The sequence below is a fragment of the Myotis daubentonii genome, chromosome 11 (genome assembly GCF_963259705.1).
Source record: "Myotis daubentonii chromosome 11, mMyoDau2.1, whole genome shotgun sequence".
NCBI lineage: Eukaryota > Metazoa > Chordata > Mammalia > Chiroptera > Vespertilionidae > Myotis > Myotis daubentonii.
In genome coordinates, this window is record NC_081850.1 from 42,062,377 (window position 1) to 42,077,720 (window position 15,344).

The 15,344-nt window shown below is 38.7% G+C and overlaps 1 protein-coding gene across 1 annotated transcript in view; it reads right to left on the minus strand.

The window, feature by feature from the left end:
- Positions 1 to 15,344, minus strand: part of TRPM6 (transient receptor potential cation channel subfamily M member 6) — a 118,599-nt gene that overhangs the window by 52,691 nt on the left and 50,564 nt on the right. Inside the window, exons 14-19 of the mRNA XM_059656204.1 lie at positions 14,017 to 14,145; positions 9,687 to 9,964; positions 8,395 to 8,623; positions 6,421 to 6,573; positions 3,645 to 3,791; positions 810 to 938 (exon numbers count right to left, since the gene is read on the minus strand). Coding sequence (XP_059512187.1) covers positions 810 to 938; positions 3,645 to 3,791; positions 6,421 to 6,573; positions 8,395 to 8,623; positions 9,687 to 9,964; positions 14,017 to 14,145 — 1,065 coding nt within the window. The remainder of the gene's footprint in view (positions 1 to 809; positions 939 to 3,644; positions 3,792 to 6,420; positions 6,574 to 8,394; positions 8,624 to 9,686; positions 9,965 to 14,016; positions 14,146 to 15,344) is intronic.

Genomic DNA, 15,344 nt, shown 5'->3' on the forward strand with positions numbered 1-15,344 from the left:
GAATTCAGATAACGTTTTTTTCCTGAATTGTTTTCTAAAACCTATAAACCCAATAGTAACTAACAGACTATATAAGTATAATTACTCAGAATATGTTTTCTTAGTATATAACATTGGTCACATTAGCTCTAGGAGAAAATCAATGTATGTAAATGCATAGGCATAGAGGTACATATACATTGATATCTAAAACAGTCTAAGTTATAGCTCTATGTGATTGCAGTTATAACTGAATAGGAATATTCTCTCTCTCTCTTTTTAAGTGACTCATTGCAAACAAAAAACAAAAATTATATCTTGTTTTGTTTCTTGGACTACTTGCCCTAGAAGGATTTTCAGCTTCAATTTTCAAAGGTATTTAGCAGAATCTTTCGAAAACTATAAATGAATTCTTTACCTTTGTTCAACTTTGACCATTTACGTGCCACTCTGTAATGAACTGATAATAAGCAAGTAATGCTAGGCTATGAACAATCAATCTTACAAAAACAAAACAAAACACACATTTTCAGGAAATCAAAAAGTTGGACGGTCTAATAAAAATTAGATAGCATCTCTCTAGGACTGATAAACACACTAAGATGTCCTTGAAAACAACTACTTTCAAAGAACAGCAACCAAAAGAAAGTATTTGGTGAGGACAAAGGTTTGCAATCAGAGATTTTTCCCTAAATACCCTCCCTGCAGCACACAAATCAGAATCAGCACTGTCTGCCTGCCTCTCACCCGACCTGTCCATTTTCATCACCAGAGCCCAGAACACCTCTAGCAGAGGGATGCAGAAGACAAGGGGAGAAGGGACAGCTCACCTCCCTGACTTTCTCAATGGCGTTGGTGAAGATGTAAATGATAACGAGCCATTCCTGCACACTGGGCTGAGGCTGCATCTCCACCAACACAGTGAAAGTGAACAGCATGAGGAACGCCAGATACGCCATCTGTGAGGGGGACACACATTCCCTGGACGTGAGTCATGGTTGTAATAGAGGAGGCCGAGCAGACATGGACTGAGCTGGGCAGATAAGCACATGTGACCTTCAATGAGATAACGTGAAAATTCAACCTGGACCACCCTCTGGTTATTGATAACCTAATATCAAGGAAAACACAAGAACCCAGCTATCTATTCTAGGATTAAGTGACAGGTGTGAAAGTCATTGTTTCAAATGCATGGGAAGGGGTCACTGTCTTGTCCTGTAAGCTTCTGACCAGAATTTCTGGAACACTGCACATTCCAGAATGGGCATTTTCAGGCTAACAGCAAGCCCAGACTGACTCACACACCTTCCCCTCCATTTAAATATAGAAAACGTGTGTGTGCTAACCACACCAAATGAGTAGTGTGAGTATGTGCCTATTTCCAAATATAATACAACATGGCATTTACTACTGCTGGGACTTTTGCTTTATGTTGATTAAAACATTCTGGTTAGTGGAAAAGTATTGTCCAGCTTTAATTACATTAAAGATTGTTGATGTTTTGATTTCAGCACTTGACCTGACACAATGGTAGACATTCAAGAATATGTTTAATTACTAACTGGGTATATTAAACATATATTTCCAAACTCTTCAAAAAATTAAAATACAGTAAACACACACATACGTATGTACTAGTGATAATAGCTTTGTAATCTTTTCCAACATTTTACCTTAATATATATTCCCAGACGTAAAAGAGCTGAGCACACACATTTAAAACTGACACATTACCAAATTGCCCACCAGAAAATTGCTATGATAACTAACAATGAGATGGGGCAGCCCTTTATATAGCTTCAGAGACAATACACAATGCTAGCTGATCAACATTTATATTAAAAATCCCAGGTAGGTAAAGAGAAAAATGGGTGTATGTGGGTGTTTGTTCATCTTATTTTTAACTTACATCCCTATTTATAATATCTTTTTTACTAGTAGCCCCACCTAAGTTTTATCAGTCTTCTAAGTTTAGTTCTACATAGAGAACAGTTGAAAGCACTTTTGATTTACAATAGTGATAGTATATACCAGTGGTTCTCAACCTTCTGGCCCTTTAAATACAGTTCCTCATGTTGTGACCCAACCATAAAATTATTTTTGTTGCTACTTCATAACTGTAATGTTGCTACTGTTATGAATCGTAATGTAAATATCTGATATGCAGGATGGTCTTAGGCGGTCCCTGTGAAAGGGTCGTTCAACTGCCAAAGGGGTCGCAACACACCGGTTGAGAACCGCTGGTATATACAATAGGTGGTATTTTAGGCAGGCAGGGTGGATATTACTGCCTATGAGCTCAAGAACTACAGTAGAAATGCCTATTCAAGTTAAGATAAAGTCTATCAATTCTATACTTCCCTGGGTCTCTGTCTCTAAGTCTGAATATGTTTGATGACCCCTAGGGATGTAAGATAATAAATTTGTTCTATCAAGCAGTTATTTTTTACATTTTAGTCATTATTTCATGGTGGTCAGACACTGTTGATTGTGATATTGCTTCTGACTCTTTCTCTTCCCAGTTTTTAAAAAAGATGTAAAAATGTTTACATTTTTGCTTTTTCATCATAACATTTATAACAACACACTGTTTAAATAAAGCACACACGCTGTAACCTAGCATAGCAACCTGACAGCCAAGACTAAAATTCCCGTGCTCACCATTGGTTATGGTGGGAAGCTGTGGCTGGCTTATTTGTTCTAGTTGTAAGCAGTTTTTTTGGTTGTTCCATTTGCTTTGCTCCTGTCTCTAAGAGTTCGTAAGCTGTGAATTTCTAAGGAAAGAAATATTTGAATACTCTTTCTCCAATGATGGGGGTATGGTTAAAATTCTCTCAGAGCTACTATCATAGTCTCTGGGATATTTTATTTCATATTCACAAAAATGGTGAAATACCATTTGAAAGAGATTTGACTTTGGAAAACGGATGAAAATCATTCAGAGTTATGTCCTTACTCAATAATTATATAAAATCCATGTGCAGTTGAGCAAGTAAATATTTTGAAATATAACACATTAAGACAAATTTCCTTTTACAGTCCCAATTCAAATGTTTTAAATTTTGGCCATGAGCAATTTATGTATAAATAAGCATTAGAAAAATAATGCTATTAAGTAAAAGTTAAAAGCAATCAATACATTGAAAGTACAGGTCAGGCTTTCTCTGTATCTCTGTCATCCATAACAGGTTTTGTATTTGTTCATACAATTAACCTTCTACACTTTAACTGTTCTCTATATATTTATAAACATATCTTGAAGGAAAAAAAACACACTTGCATTTTCTAGATTACACACTATTCCCACAGGGGAAAAATCGACTGAACTGCTGACTTTTTTGCTCCAGCTGGGGAAAAGAATCGACCTCACCACCGTGGTTAATCTTATCGTGCCACTAAGCTTGACATGCTCAGTCCCGGCCTGCCAATGGGACGCACTCAGCTCTCGAGAAAGAAGAACATGCTTGTTCCCTCACTCCCAAAGAGGGAGAGCTCTGTGCTAACTTTTACTCACCTCCCTCCAATCTTCTTTTCTACTCTTTGGTCCTTCCCCCGGCCCCCTTTTTTACTGCAATTCTAGATTTTATCACAAGTTGACAAATCAGGCATATCACCAATGTTATCATTAGCGATTAACCATCGTAAATTGTTACGATGAAACCAACCGTATAAAACCAAAACTTGACAATTGGAGCGCTGTAGAACTCATAGACCTTCCTGGTCAAGGGAAGGGTCTGGGGACCACTCTTAACAACAAAGTGATGGTTTTCATCTAGCTTCTCATCAGGGCCCCTCTCCATATCACAGTCTTTCTGTAAAATAAACAAATAATTTATTGTCAGGGGCTTATCTAAAATATGAGCATACTCAAAAAAGATCATAAACATGTAATAGACATATCAGAAATTAATTGGGCACCCACCTGCCAAATTATAATCTTAATCTTCGAAGGAAAGGAAAGTACATGTATTAGATAAGTCTTTGACCAGGTAAGGAACACAGGGTATTCCTGAAATGCAATCTGAGTCTCTAATAATCAGACCTACTCAAACTTAGGGTAGTAGCAAGAATTTTTAAATGGCCCCTGTTCCTGATCCATTTAGTCTCCTTTATCAGTATTTGGAACCTATGGATATTCATAAAATTCCCACAAAATCAATAACCAATAATATAACTATTTTCAGCCTATAGGAGGGCAAAATTGACAATCCTGATAACACATCTGTTCCAATTCCTAAGAAAGTTGGATGCTGAGTTAGTTTTTGGGATTCTGGCTTCGAGAGCTTCTCCACTCCTTTACAGCAAAGGTTCTTTCCCTGAAGTTCATGGACCCTATGAACTTCATGCAAGTATTTGTGTTGTACATGCGTTTTTCTGGGGAAAGCATCAAATCTTTCATCATTTTCTCAAAAGGTGTGTGTCAGCCCAAAGGGATTAGCCCTGCAGGTGATGAGTAATATGTACCTGTGTGGCAGAGAAGTGTTTGCGTGAAAAGTGACCATACAGGTGCCCACACAGGAGAGCCTTTAGAAATAGGGGCAAAAAGAAATAAAAAGAAAAAAGCACCTGCAGCCTGGTTGCTTTTGCAAAGAGGAAATTCAGGGATAATGAAAAAGAAGCCAACGAGATTTCACCCCCACTCTACAGAGTTTTGTGTGGTTTTAATTTTTAAGCAGGAAATGCATTACTTTTCTGATTTTTTGAAAATTAAATAAAAAGAAATACTATTCAATGCCTCTCAGACTAGTACATTTCTTCAATCCATCCACAAAAGATCTCTCTCTAGCATTAGATCCACAAGATCAGCAACAGTTTTTCAAGCTAAGAAATAAATCACGTTTTGCCTGTTGTCCATATAAATGCAGGAAAATGCAATTTTGAGGCGTCAGCATCTAGCAGGGTTATGTCAATGCCTGATGTGAGTGTCATTCACGTCACGTTGGGCAGAAGTGGGGTTGTGACTTAGAGGTGCAGGAACAGACCTGGTTCCTGACAGGTCTAAACCAGCCCACAGTTAAAATGGCTTAGAACATATTACAAAGTCATCATTTACTATGATTTTAATGACATCACTACCACTGCAGAAAGACCCCAGAAAGCAATTTAAATAATGACCTTGTTATTCACTTCCCTTACTATTTTTTCCAGGAGTGTTTCATTAGGTCTTTAATTACTCTTGGCATTTTGATATGGATTATGAAGTACTAATTGATCCTAACTCTGAGCTGAGTTCAAAGATGTCATCTTCTATAACAACAACAAAACAAAACAAAAACATGGGAGTATAAATTTAAATTCAGGACTTTTTTCCCTTAGAATAGGTAAACACCAGAATATTTTTCTTACCTTTTATTCTACTCAAATCTCATTCTCTCTCTCTCTCTCTCTCTCTCTCTCTCTCTCTCTCTCTCTCTCTCTCGCCTCCCCCATCATCCTCTCTCCCTCTTCTCTTCTCTCTCAAATAGGAATCCGATACCAGCAAACACACAGAATAAATTTATAACTACAAAAATAAGCTCCACTACAACTCATGTTTACTTTCTACTGTATTACAGTCACCATTCCCATTTAATGATGCTCTAAGAAAAAATACATTATTATTCAATTTTTAAAAATAGTTTTGTGATTCAGCAATATGTCTAAGACTAAGCTCATCTTTCCTCTTCAAAACCTGCTCTTTTCCCAGTCATCCCTAGATCACTCTAAAGATGGTCTTGTTTTAACCATCAACATCTCAGTAACATTTGCTATCTCCCTCTTGCCCAGGTCCCATGTTCAGGTCCTGTTTGACCCTTCGTTTAAAATCTCTCTTTTCTTCTCCACGCCCATTGCTACTAACCCTGGATAAAACCCTTATTACTTCTCACCTGGATGGTCACACTAGCTTGTTCTCTCCCTGCATCCAGTAGTCTTCTTGATGCATCATCCTATACACTGGAGGCAGAATAATTTTCCTAATAGATCACCTTGCCACTCTGGTCATATATGGTCACTGGCTCATCATTACCTACAGAATAAGAACCATATTCCTTCACAGGATATGCAAGAGTCTCCATGACCTAGCCTCACGCTGTCCCAGCCACACCTGCAAATATTCCCTCCTTGTTCCACATCCACCATAACCTGGACTCTAACCACACCATACAACTTATGATGCCTGACATACACCTTGCATGTCCTGCCTCAGTAGTCTCCCTCCACTGAAAAGCTGTTTTCCCTCTCCATATCCTCAAGTCACAGTTCAAACACTACCTCAATCATGAGGCCGCCTTCAGAAATGGGATATTTTGCTTAATTATACATAGGAGTTAATTAAACTTATCATACATACTATACTTGGCCATTCTATAATGTGATTGTTAAATAAATAAACTTGGTGCATGTGTGCACTGTGTGCAGTCAATACCATGAGAACTCAGTTTACGACGACAGTGCACTAACCATACAAGCATTCTCCTTGGTACTGCTGGGGTTCTGGTCACCATTATGCCACGTGAACTGGAAATCCTGGGACTGGGGAACATGGGACATCTCCGCTTTGCTTTTAAATTCCAACGTCAAAATGGTGGGTGGCAAAAGAATACTTATGATGATCTTTAAAAGAAAACAAAGCAAAATACGTAGTAGGGGTTAAAAAAGGCACAGTATTATTCAAATAACAAAATTAAGATTTTAGTGTATATAAAATGTCAGATATCCTGACTCTATACATACTTTTTAACTCAACAATTCCAATTCTAGAAGCAACTCCTCAGAAATACTCATGAATGCATATATGGATAGAGATGTTCGTGGTAGGGTTATTTGTGATAGGAAAAAACTGATGTCAACATAAATGTACACCTATAGAGGGTAGCTGGTGTGGGACAACCTAACAGTGAAACACCATATAACCATTAAAAAGACAAAAGCAATTTTGAGTATGATGAAAAGGTATCCAAGTTATATTAGGTGAAAAAACCAAGTAAGAGAATAATACAGCATGATTCCATTTTCGTAAAAAAAAAAAAAAAAAAAAGACATATACATATATGCATATATATTCATTTAAAGGTTTTAAAATACATACATAATAATCCCCTGTATCCACAATTTCACTTTCCGTTTACCCACAGTTAACCATGGTTGAAAATATTAAATGAAAAATTCCAAAAATCAAACAATTTATAAGTTTTAAATTACACACCATTCTGAGTAGCGTGATGAAACCTCAAAATATCCCACTTTGTCCCACCAAGGACATGAATCATCCCTTTTTCCACATAGAGGAGTCTATGTGGAGTAATTTATGATTGACTTCTACTTATTTCTGCAATCTCATTAGTGGAATTAAAATGTGCAAGCTCTTTTACATGTTTTATATCTTATATCTCTTATTTCTTTGTGTTTTCTATAGTGTATCCACCAAAAAAAAATACTTTTAAGAACAGTCATTCTATTTGGGACACACCACATTTTTAAGATCTGTAGGAAGAATAAAATTAAAATATAAAATATAGTCTTACAGCACTCTTAATGCTCAGGCTTTATCCCTTTTTTTTCAGTTTCATAAGCACATGCATTTCTTCTTTAAAAATTTATTTATTTTTATTGATTTCAGAAAGGAAGGGAGAGGGAGAGGGAGAGATAGAAACATCAATGAGAATCATTGATTGACTACTTCCTGCATGCCCCCTAGTGGGGATCAAGCCCAAAACCAGGCATGACCAGGAATCAAACCATGACCTCCTGGTTCATAGATTGACACTGAACCACTGAGCCATACCGGCTGGGTAGCACATGCACTTCTTAAGCTTAACCATAATCTAAAGCTGTAGGCTTAGGTTTAATGTCAAAAGTTAAATGTCTTTAGTAGTTAAGTAATTACTCTTGATAATTCAAGATGAGAGATGAGGCCAAACTGTAATAGAACAGAAGAATTTGGAGATAGTGGTGTGAACAAGTGTATTTGAGGGCACCTTTATAAAACAGCCATTTATTCCCTGAAAGATCAAATTGAATGAACAGAATAACAGAAACTGCTAATTTTATTTAGTTTGTTATCAGTTGCTATTCTGAAGCTGAGCAAAATTTCACTAAAAAAATCTCATTTATTTCTGTTGTAATTATCAGTGACAGCAAAGTCTGCTACCAATGTGATCTTGCATATGTTTGCATATGTTTTTAACGTCTTCTAGCCATCTCCGTGAGAATGCCTTTGTGATGGGACAGAGCTGGTACGATTATCCCACTTTTTAAAAGAAACTGTGGTCACAGGAGACAAAGTAGTTGTTAAGTCTCAGCTCATCTTTAAGAATCAATGCTATTAACTGGTTTTCTGAAGATATTCTTCTGGAACAAGGAAAAAAACTGAACCCAAGAGTACAGACCTCCAGACAAAATTAATATTAAATTCTATAAAGCAAGTGAAGGTACCTTTAACCAAGAGATCTTCCTCATTTTCAGACGCCCCATCCACATGTCCGTCAGTAGCATTTGGGTGCAAGTGTGTGAAACAAAGGGCCGTAGCCCTCCGGACACGGCCAGTTTCAAACAAGTAGAATTGCTCCAGTTCTTGAGTTCATAGGTCAGCAGCTTCATGGCCATTCTCTCATTCTGCTTGAATGCCTTTTCCAGCACGTCCAAGGCAAGCTGGCCAAACTGCCTGTAAGGACACAGTGGTGAGTGACCAAAACAAATGCAGGTGAGAAGCCTGGAAACATTCGAAAAGATAAGATCAGAGACTCGGAAGAGAGCAGACAGCAATTTAACGATCTCAGTTTGCAGAAGTGATTGTCAAGGGATTGCCGCTCAGGAAATGGACAGTTGTCCCTTTCTTGAAGGAACAGAACCAGAGGGCTTACTTCCATGTGACAGAGAATCTGTCCACACCAGGAGTGCCTGAGCTATGCCTGGAAGAAGCCACTTCACACCACAAAACAGGCAACACAGAGCTTGGTGAGGGCTCCCTGATAAGACCTACTAAAGAATTTTTTACAGAAAATACTGTTCAAAACTGGCTAGCAATTAAGGGAAACTGTGGATCTACTTTTTAAAAAAGATTTTATAAAATATATAGATGACTTCAGGAAGAACCAGACCTAGAGACATTTTTTCTGGAATTTTCTGGGAGGTTGTTTTCACTGAAAAGTAGACACTGTCATTCTCTGGAACTTTTTAAATCAAAATTATAAATGTGTTTCTATTAACTTCAGCTTCCATTTTCCTCACTACTATAGTGCTTTCATAATAAAAAAAAAATCAAAAATCATTTCTAACCTTTCTATCTTCCAACATCACACTCTGGTTCTTTAATATATAATACATTTATTTGTTTTTCTGCCTGAGAGATACTTGAAGTAAACCACAAGTTTGAATTTAACTTAGTATCCAAGAGTTTGAGAGTTGAGAGGGACTTTCTAAATCATTAACTGGACATTTTGCAATGAGGAAACTAAAGTCCCAAAATCTACTCAACTGACTTGCCCAATTAGTAGACAGCTGCACTAGAATTAGAACCCAAGGCTCCTGACTTGAAGTTCCATCTCTCTTCCCTTTCTTCCACAAAGCTGCTTAAAATACCTAAAAACCTTATTTATAGGATAGTGCGTGAAATGCCAGGGCAACAGGTCCACTCATCTCACAAGTTCTAAGGTGAGGGAGATAAAAGTGTCTAACCGTTCTAAGAACTGTCGATGTTTAGTATGTAGTGAAGAGAGAACTCCTACTTTGAGTAATTTTTCATCTCTTCCGAGGCATCATCCACCATGTTGCTCTCCTTAGCCTCACGGGCCATGGCTCGGTAGAGTATATAAGCAATCACCGCCTTGACCATGGCCTCCACTCCGTGCTGCCAAAAGAACATGGCCATCTTCTGCCTTTTCATCAGCACAGCCCAAACCAGCAGGTCATTGTAAGGGTAAATAAAGCCAGTAGACTCAGGGTCATCGGATATATTTTGTTCTTTTGACTTCTTCCTTGATTTATGAAGGACTACAGGCTTTTCCTGTTGGGAAATAAAATAGGAAAGGTTTCTAAATACTCAGGTACATGATGTTCTACATAATGAAACAAGTCAGGTATCCTAGAGATGTAAATAATAATAGAACTTTAGATCCCGCATATAAGTGAAATCATATCATATTCTACAGAACAATATAGATAAACAACAGAAACAGGCTCACAGATACAGAAAACAGAAAGATGGTTGCCAGAGGGAAGGGAGGGCTGGGGAACTGGGTGAAAAGGGTGAAGGGATTCAGAGGTGCAAACTGGTAGGTACAAAACATTCACGGGGATGAAAAGTACAGCATAGGGAATATAGTCAATAATATTGTGATGTGTGGGGCCAGGTGGGTACTGGAATTATCAGGGAGGAACGCTTTGTAAAGTGGTTGTCTGACCACTATGCTGTACACCTGAAACTAATACAAAGTAATACTGAATGTAAACTGTAATTTAAATAAATAATTAATTGTCAAGAGCAGTTAAAAAATATAATAGAACTTTATAAACCAGAAACCAAAACTTTGGCCTCTAAAGTAATCTATTGTTTGTTGTATCTAATAGTTCCAGGGTCCCTAAGCTGAGATACGATAAGTTCATTTAGTACAACTTAAAACACTACACCTTTGGAACAGAACCACTGAATATGTGACGACTTTTAATTCCCCAAGGAAATGGGTTGAAATAACAAACTGGATAAGTGGCAACTATTAAAAAAAAAACTCTAGCCCTAACCGGTTTGGCTCAGTGGATAGAGTGTCAGCCTGCGGACTAAAGGGTCCCAGGTTCGATTCCGGTCAAGGGCATGTACCTTGGTTTCAGGCACATCCCCAGTAGGGGGTGTGCAGGAGGCAGCTAATCAATGTTTCTCTCTCATCAATGTTTCTAACTCTCTATCCCTCTCCCTTCCTCTCTGTATAAAAATCAATAAAATATATTTTTTAAAAAACAACTCTAACCTCACCTGACAAATGATTCATATCCCCTTAGAAAAATGTCATTAATGTTGCCAACATGCATCCAAATAGATTGGTTTTAAGTTTTCTTTATTCTGATTATATTCCTCTAGTGAGGGGAATGGGTAACGATGAAATACTATTCTCCACCTGGTAAACCCATCATTTATAGCTCATCTCAAATGCTGCTCTCTAACCTGCCATGTTCATCTGTAACACTGCGTATGTGTCTCAATAGCAATGTCCATCATACTGCAGTATGGATATTACTTTGAGGGGGGGGGGGAGGAGCATTTCTCAATTATCATTATATTTTCCCTAACCCACTTGCAGTCCAAATTCAACCAAGCACCCAACATAGTGCCTGGAAACTAATAAGATTCAACAATTCTTTTTTATTAAATGGGGGGGGGGGGGTAATAGCAAAAATTATAACAAGATTCCTCTATTTCTATAAATAAAGGAAGTTTGTATTCGTTGATGATAATTAAGGGTAATTTTATTTTAAAAGATTTTCATTCTAGGAGCTGTGGACGGCAAATCTCTTTCAGCCAATATAGGAACCATTTATATGGAAACTCTTGAGCAACGCATTCATCCCCAGAGGCAAGTGGGACTGAGGTTGTATAGCAAGAGGGAGAATAACCAAAAAAAGAGAAAGGGAAATAACAACGCTGTGTACATGCGCGTGGGCGCACACATTATCATTTTCATACTGTAACATTAAGCTAAAATTAACTGTAAGAAAGCCTCAAAGGAGGAAAATTAAGATGCAAAAGAATAGGGAGAAACCAAGATGGCGGCATAGGTTAACGCCGGAGTTTGCTGCTTTGAACAACTACTTCAAAAGTGAAACTAAAACACGGAACGGACATCACCCAGAAACACAGGAACGCTGGCTGAGTGGAAGTCCTACAACTAGGAGGAAAGAGAAACGCATACGGACACTCAGAGGAGGCGCAGTGCTGAAGTCAAATTCTGAGGTGCGGAGTGCGTGGAGCGGGCTGGCAGCGGAGGGTGCGGTTGTTGTTTTCAATCGGGAGGGAGTCGCAGACTCTGAGCACCAGATCCGGGCGAGTCTTTAGGGACCCAGGCTCAAACGGGAGAAGTGGACTGTCTGGCTTCGGTCAGAGCGAGTGCAGCTTTCTCTCCGAGCTTTGCAGCGGGTGCTGGGACTCAGAGAGGCAGAGCCCCTGGGGACAGGACTGAGAGCCGCCATAACTGCTCTCTCCGGCCCACCCTGTTGATCCTGTGCGACCCGCCCCGCCCAAGCCCTGCACAGAGGCATTTGCCAGATAGCCTCAGGCAAAGGCTAGATTAGCACCTCCCTAGAGGACAGAAGTTCTCTCACTGCTGACACAGCTGATTCTCATAGCCACTTGGCCTGGAGGTCAAACCCTCCCTGGAATTAGCTACAACAATCAAGATTTATCTATAAGACTCCAAACAAAGACCACTAGGGGGTGCACCAAGGAAGCATAACAAAATGCGGAGACAAAGAAACAGGACAAAATTGTCAATGGAAGAAATAGAGTTCAGAACCACACTTTTAAGGTCTCTCAAGAACTGTTTAGAAGCTGCCGATAAACTTAATGAGATCTACACGAAAACTAATAAGACCCTCGATCTTATATTGGGGAACCAACTAGATATTAAGCACACACGGACTGAAATAACGAATATTATACAGACGCCCGACAGCAGACCAGAGGAGCGCAAGAATCAAGTCAATGATTTGAAATGCGAAGAAGCAAAAAACATCCAACCGGAAAAGCAAAATGAAAAAAGAATCCAAAAATGCGAGGATAGTGTAAGGAGCCTCTGGGACAGCTTCAAGCGTACCAACATCAGAATTATAGGGGTGCCAGAAGATGAGAGAGAGCAAGATATTGAAAACCTATTTGAAGAAATAATGACAGAAAACTTCCCCCACCTGGTGAAAGAAATGGACTTACAGGTCCAAGAAGCGCGGAGAACCCCAAACAAAAGGAATCCAAAGAGGACCACACCAAGACACATCATCATTAAAATGCCAAGAGCAAAAGATAAAGAGAGAATCTTAAAAACAGCAAGAGAAAGAAACTCAGTTACCTACAAGGGAATACCCATACGACTGTCAGCTGATTTCTCAACAGAAACTTTGCAGGCCAGAAGGGAGTGGCAAGAAATATTCAAAGTGATGAATACCAAGAACCTACAACCAAGATTACTTTATCCAGCAAAGCTATCATTCAGAATTGAAGGTCAGATAAAGAGCTTCACAGATAAGGAAAAGCTAAAGGAGTTCATCACCACCAAACCAGGATTATATGAAATGCTGAAAGGTATCCTTTAAGAAGAGGAAGAGGAAGAAAAAGGTAAAGATACAAATTATGAACAACAAATATGCATCTATCAACAAGTGAATCTAAGAATCAAGTGAATAAATAATCTGATGAACAGAATGAACTGTTGATTATAATAGAATCAGGGACATAGAAAGGGAATGGACTGACTATTCTTGGGGGGGAAAGGGGTGTGGGAGATGTGGGAAGAGACTGGACAAAAATCGTGCACCTATGGATGAGGACAGTGGATGGGGAGTGAGGGCGGAGGGTGGGGCGGGAACTGGGAGGAGGGGAGTTATGGGGGGGGAAAAAAAGGAACAAATGTAATAATCTGAACAATAAAGATTTAATAAAAAAAAAAAAAAGATGCAAAAGAATAATCAAAGAGAGAAGTAAAGGAGAAGGAAGTAGTCATATCCAATTAGCCGCAGGGAAAGGGTATGAGGGTTTGGTGTTGGGTTAACAATTACATTTTTCATACCATCCCATGGACTGCCTTCCCGAGTCACCATCCGGACCAGGTGGCAGTAGGAACAAGGAAGACAGGCTGAGGTGCCAACCCCGGGTACTCTTTAGTTCCCAGTGCCCTGTCCTAGGCCTTTGCTCATTGTTATAAGGCAGCTCCGTTATGCTTTCATTTGCACCATCTGTGTATGGTACTTGTTAATGGGTCCTCTATTTGTATCTCCCTTTCTCTAATTTTAAAGGAAGAAATGGTCTCAGTAGGCAAGAACAATTTTCTTTTCAAACCTAAAAATAAGAAACAGTACCTTGAGTTTGTACGGCTGGGCGGTTCTGATGAACTGGGAATGCTGCATGCTTTCTGCAGATTCCTTTCTCTTTCCTGAGGCACATCTCCCGGGCGCAGGGGGCTGCGAAAGGCTCTGAGCAAAAGCTGGTCACTCGCTGGCATACAGGATTTTATTTTTAAAATAAAACAAAAGGGGGGAAAGAAGATTATAATGATGACAATTAACACTGTATTTCTAGACAGTAATGAAAACCAAATAATAGTATTGTGTCCTACCAAATAGCCCATGGTATTCTCTCATCCGGGATTAATAAGTAATCATTAATCAGATTAATTACTCACTGACCCAAAAAGAGCCTCCCATGATCTCCTTCTTATTAAGGGCACTGTTATTTCCTAACACCTTAGGAAACGTGCTCTTTTGTTCCCTGTTATGGATCTGCATTCCTTCTCAATGTGGAAATTCCATTAGAAATCAATGGATGTTCCATACCTGGAACAAGCTCAGAATAGGCAATAAAGATACACAGTTCTGATAAGGAAAAGTCCCCACTCACAAACAGCTGCCAGGTTAAGGTTAAGTTAGGAAGTTGTGGAATCTCTCCACGTGTTATATAAGATCGCCACTGGAATTCCAGTGGCTCAGCACAACAAAACTCATTGCATTGCCCTAACCGGTTTGGCTCAGCAGATAGAGCGTCGGCCTGCGGACTGAAGGGTCCCAGGTTCGATTCCGGTCAAGGGTATGTACCTTGGTTTGCGGGCATATACCCAGTGGGGGGTGTGCAGGAGGCAGCTGATCGATGTTTCTCTCTCATAGATGTTCCTAACTCTCTATCCCTCTCCCTTCCTCTCTGTAAAAAATCAATAAAATATATTTTTTAAAAAAACTCATTGTGTGAACCTTTAATCAATGAGAAAGAAAAACAAAGAGAAACATTGTAAAGGGACAAGTATAAAGTTTATGGTACAAACCCTAGGCTTTGAACTATTTTATTTATTTTTAGTTTCTGTTTTATGGATATAAATTAGACATAAAAGTGATGGGGTGAAGCCTTTTTAAAGATAATACTCTACTTATTATTATTGTGATAAAGAATTAATTAGTATCATCAGTGATAATCATGAGAATTATTATTAACAGTTACCCGATACCCACTATGAAAAAAAACCTAAAATATGGGTTTTTTCAGTTATTGTTTTATTTACTCCTTTGATAAATTTACAAAAGGAGTATTGTTATTCCCCTTTTATAGATAAGGAAACTGGCACACAGAGAAGTTAAGTTTCTTGCTCAAGATTACACAGCTACTAATGAGCAAAACAAAGCTTCAATTCCAGATCTCT